The sequence below is a fragment of the Merops nubicus genome, unplaced genomic scaffold (genome assembly GCF_000691845.1).
Source record: "Merops nubicus isolate BGI_N331 unplaced genomic scaffold, ASM69184v1 scaffold29434, whole genome shotgun sequence".
NCBI classification, from domain to species: domain Eukaryota; kingdom Metazoa; phylum Chordata; class Aves; order Coraciiformes; family Meropidae; genus Merops; species Merops nubicus.
In genome coordinates, this window is record NW_008602714.1 from 5,926 (window position 1) to 10,659 (window position 4,734).

Below are 4,734 nucleotides of genomic sequence, written 5' to 3' on the forward strand. Positions count from 1 at the left end.
CCCAGCCTGTGTAAACTCCACGGCTGCAGAGGGGAAGGGGGAAAGGTGAACAGTAGTAGAGGTGGCAAAGCTCTGCTCCACCTCAGGGGAGGAAAGGGAAGTCCCACAGAGCACCCTGAGGCTCCCAAGACTGCAGGACTGCACTTTCTGGGACCCCTACTATGACACCCTCCTCACCTCTGCTTTTCAGGGTGGCTGCCAAGGGCAAGAAGTAGCTGGTGAAGAAGCCGAGCCGCGCGCCCTGCAGATAGTCCCGCAGCACCGGGAGGAGCCAGCTGCGGGGGAAATCCAGCGTCTCCCTGGGAGGGAAGACATGGGTCAGGGGGCACAGCCAGCATCAGCCCCTGGGCACCTCCACACAGCCCCAAAACGGGGTACAGATAGGCTTGGCAGAGCAAAACACGTCCAGCGCTCCATGGGGACTGAATGGGAACGTAAACAGCTGTCATTTGGGGCAGCTACTCCAGGGCTGTACTCACTCCTTGCCATCTATCTCCAGGGGCACGGCTTCCAGCAGCACCTCGGGGCCCATGGTGCTCACAGCAGCCCCCACTGCCTGGTCCACTTCAGCGGTGTAGGGGAAGTGTGGGGAGAGACGCAGGTCACACAGGGACTGGAGACACTGTGGGGACAGGGCAGCATGGTGGCAGAGGAGCCACGGAGGCAGGTCTGGCACGCATCGCTCACCGCGCCTGCCCAGGGACAGCAGCTGCTCCACGTGTCCCCTGTGCGGGCAGGACAGCGGGCACTGGGACAGCCCCGCTCCACAGCTGGAGAGGGCAACACAGCCACCCCACCCGCTTCCACGGGTGAGTCTGCGCCCCCCCCAGCTGGGCTTACCTTCCTCATGATGGGGTGGCACTGCTTCCCACATGTCTCGAAGAAGATCTCCAACACCTGCAGCACTTTGTCCCACGCCGCGTGGAAACGGTACGTCAGGCCTTCCTCCACTGATCTGCAGAGAGGAGATGGATCATGCTGGCAAGCAGTGAGAGTGATCATCATCCCAGTGATCAGGGTACCCACCAGGCCTGGCAGCCCCCTTCAGGGACCAGGCAGAGGCTGTTCAGAGCTCAGCCGGACCCATGGGGACAGCCTCCCCCACATCACCACTCCTCACTTGAACATCTTGCAGAGGTAAGCAGCAGGGGCTGGGGCAGATGCAGAGATGGTGCCCAGATCCTCCACGTAGGGAGCAATGCACTCAGTCAGGAGGGTCTGCAAGGGCAAATGGAGAAAATGGGACAACAGACTCCCCAGTCCAGCAGGCAGAGGGGCATGCCACTCCCTGGGCAAGCCCCAAACCCCTGGGCAGAGCCTTCCAAGAGGCCCAGGACAGCCAAGCAGGGCAAGGTGCCTGTCTGGGGTACCTCCAGGGTCTGCGCTGCCTCCGACACCACCTGGGAGTGCGGGGAGAGGAAACAGTTCATGGCAGCAGAGAAGAGCCGGGGCAGGTGAGCCCAGCACAGGTCCTTCTGCAGCCTGGGGAAAAGAAACCAGGCAGGTGAGAGGCCAAGTGGCCACTTCTCCCCTTGCCCAGCTGTGGCCTCAGCCCGCACCTGCCCAGGTTGACGTGTGCGCGCTCCATGGTGGACAGCCAGGTCAGCAGTGGCTGCAGGTCACTCGTGCTGGGCACGTAGTCGTACAGAGCCTGGGGAAGCAGAGGGTGGGAGGGAGGGCGGATGCGTGGACGCTGCAGATCTGCCAGCCCCATTCCTTCCCACAATGGCACCCCCCACTCACGGTGATGATCTGGGCATTGAGCTCGGCTGGCAGGCAGGCCACGCTGGCCTGGGCACTGAAGAGGCTGTGGAAGGCTTGCATGGCACATGACGTCACCAGCTGTGAAGGGGACACTGTCAGGAGACGAGGTTCTGCTTTGCACCCGCTGTACCCCTACCCCAAAGCAGGCTCTGTCCCAGGAAACAGAGCACTTCTATGCTCCCTATTCCACAGCAGGCAGGCCAGCAAGCACCAGCTGACCCAGGCTCCTCCATGTTTGCATCCCACATTTCCAGGCTCCCAGCTGGCAACCAGGGGGGTCTGAGCCCTTCCAGGGCACAATCAAGGGAAAAAGGGGCTGCCTTCACCATCCCCAGCGTGGGGACACTCACCACATGGCTGAGGGTCATTACTCGGAGCAAGGTCTCACAGCAGGTCTTCACCACGGCTGCAGGGAAGCAGGGCAGCAGGTCCCGCAGCAGGGCAAGGACATGCAGGGTGGTGGTTGCTTCCTTGGTGCCTGAAGGAGTAAAGCAACATCTGACCCTGTGGCGCCCCATGGCAAAGCCCTGCCTGAGCCAAAGACCCTGTGACAGGGTTAGGGCTGACCCACGGAGCCAGGATGAACATCTCCCTGATTTCTCAAAGACCAACAGATGAACAGCTGAGGACCCACCAAAACCTTAGGTGCCCCAGAGGCACCTCATATTTCCCCCAGCAACCCAGGACGCTTCACCCTCCTCTCCTGCCTTCAAGTCAGTTCTCCCACAACCACAGGCCCCCCCACGCTCAGCTGCAGAGCCCTCGCTCCAGCGCCTCACACCTCCAGCTTTTTCAATCTCCTGCACACAGAACTTGGCAGTGGAGGGTGCTGCAGGGTGATACTCTGGGGCTGCATCTCCAAACATGAACTCGCTGCCCCTCAGGACAGAGCACACGCCGTACTGTGCCGCCTTCCGCACCTGAAGGAAGAAGAGCCCAGGTGAGTAGAATCTGTGGACCCTGGGGGCAAAGCCAGCCCCAGAAATAAGCCCCAGAGGCAGCATCAGACCTTGCCAGGGACACCAGGAGCTCACCTTGGGCTTGGTATGAACACAGAAGCTCAGCAGGCCATGATAGACCTGGAGGGTGACAGGGTAGCTCCAGGCTGCCAAGTCCTGCTTCCGCAGCAGCGTGGCCAGGCAAGAGAGGACCTAAAACAGGGCAGCAGCAGAGGCATTAGCATCACTCCACAGAGACCCCAATTCATTGCAGTGGCCTCAGGCTGAGCACCAAGCACCACCCCACAGCAGCTGCCTCGACCCCAGCTCCTAGCAGACCCCAGGCAGAGCTGGTTGCCTCTTGGCTACTCACCCATCGCAGGGCAGAGGTGGAGCTGCTGCAGGCCTGTGAGGACACAATACCCATGAAGGCTTTTGAGGCGTCTGAGAACTTTTTTATAAGCACAGGGCTTGGGACCCTGGTGGGAGAAGGGAGCATGTCAGTAGGGTGAGCAAGAGGCAGTCGGTGGCAGTCATGCTGGGAACCACATCCCCAGCCTGGGGAAGGAGGGACAGCACCAGCCTCTGTGCCATGAGAGGGCCAGGTAGCTCTCCCCACTCCTCTGCCAGCCACTCACCGCTTTAGGACAAGGTTAAGCAGGTAGGCGACAGCAGCCAGCGACTCAGGGGAGTCCACCGCCTCCAGCGTGGTCATCTGGGAACAGAGGATGGGTGAGCGAGGGTTCACACTGGCCCAGTCCTTCCCTGACCCTACCCCAAACCTTTGGGAAAGGGGCAGAGAAACCAGGAGCAGTGCAACAGCATCACTGCTGAAGGAGGACACCCAGGGCCTTGGCTGCAAGCACAGCGCGTTCCTCCACCACCCCTCCCGAGAGCCCACCCATGGTGCCAGCAGCAGCTCCCCTTGTGCCTCCTCCCCACGACTGCCACTCACCAGCGCGGCAAAGTACTCCGTCTCGCTCTCCCTGCCCCCCCGGGAGCGGATCACCTCCGTCACAGCCGCCAGCACGGCGCAGATCTGCGAGGACCAAGCGGAACAGGTCAGCCCCCTCGGCCTCACATCCAGGGGGCCATCCCCACCAGATCCCCCCCGACCTGCTGGTACCTCTTTGTGAGCGGCAGAGTTGGATTCCCAGAAGCGCTGCACCTTGCTGAAGGTGACGTTGGTGCAGTCGCTCAGCCCGCTCAGGAAGGTGCCAGAGGACCTCTCCGTGGCCGCTCCCCCGGCATCGTCCTCCTCCATGCGGAGCGGGGCACCGTCACCCGCCCGCTCCAGGCGCGGGGACCCCGACTGCAGCTCATTGTGCAGCTTCACCGCATCCACCGTCAAGTTACTTTTCTCTGCCAGGGTGAAGAAACGTGCTCAGAACCACAGTCACACTGCTCTGCCATTCATCTCAAAACCTCCTGAGGCTCCCCAACTCCTCCCACCCAAACTGGCTTGGTTGGAGCTCATCTCCTGCACGTAAGACACAGGTGCTTCTCCCCCTGATGGGAGAAAGCACAGCAGTAACTGCAGATAGCTCTTCATTCCTGTGACAGCAAACCAGGACACAGTCCAGCCATCTCCTGACGGGGAAGAACGTCATATGCTCACAAACATGTCCTGATGTACCAAGGCTTTAATGCCGAGGTGCTCCTCTTTGTACTCTGCCCCACTTATCCTCTTACACCCGCAGCCCTGGCAACCAGACAGCCAAAGCACACGCTTCACGTCCCTCTGAGCCCCAGGCAACAGCTTGCAACCAGCTGCAACAAGACAGTGCGTGCTTCCAAGACACATTTCTTTATCTACAGGAGAATGTCTCCTCGGCCAACCGCAGCCAGGGCTGTGGAACTCCAACCCCCCCCACGGACCGAGGTGCTCTAGGGTTTGTGTTTCCCTTCTTGCGGCCGCTTCACTCCGCGGGGCCGGTAACGAGGGACGCTCGTAACGTCGCGGGCTCGGCTCTCCTGCCCACTTTGCCGGCTCCTGGGGCTGCAGCCCGTGTCAGCCTTCGGCAACCGGGCA

General features: G+C 61.3%; 1 protein-coding gene across 1 annotated transcript in view; it reads right to left on the minus strand.

Annotated features, from left to right (window-relative positions):
- RRP12 (ribosomal RNA processing 12 homolog (S. cerevisiae)) overlaps nt 1-4,085 on the minus strand; it is a gene marked incomplete at its 5' end in the record, with an annotated part of 9,659 nt that extends 5,574 nt beyond the window's left edge. Inside the window, 15 exon segments of the mRNA XM_008938454.1 lie at nt 7-23; nt 178-299; nt 480-622; nt 841-955; nt 1,121-1,218; nt 1,371-1,482; nt 1,560-1,651; nt 1,744-1,842; nt 2,115-2,242; nt 2,546-2,684; nt 2,799-2,915; nt 3,076-3,181; nt 3,341-3,417; nt 3,658-3,741; nt 3,829-4,085. Of these exon segments, the coding sequence (XP_008936702.1) occupies nt 7-23; nt 178-299; nt 480-622; nt 841-955; nt 1,121-1,218; nt 1,371-1,482; nt 1,560-1,651; nt 1,744-1,842; nt 2,115-2,242; nt 2,546-2,684; nt 2,799-2,915; nt 3,076-3,181; nt 3,341-3,417; nt 3,658-3,741; nt 3,829-4,085 (1,706 nt within the window).
- Nucleotides 4,086-4,734: the final 649 nt, after the last annotated feature.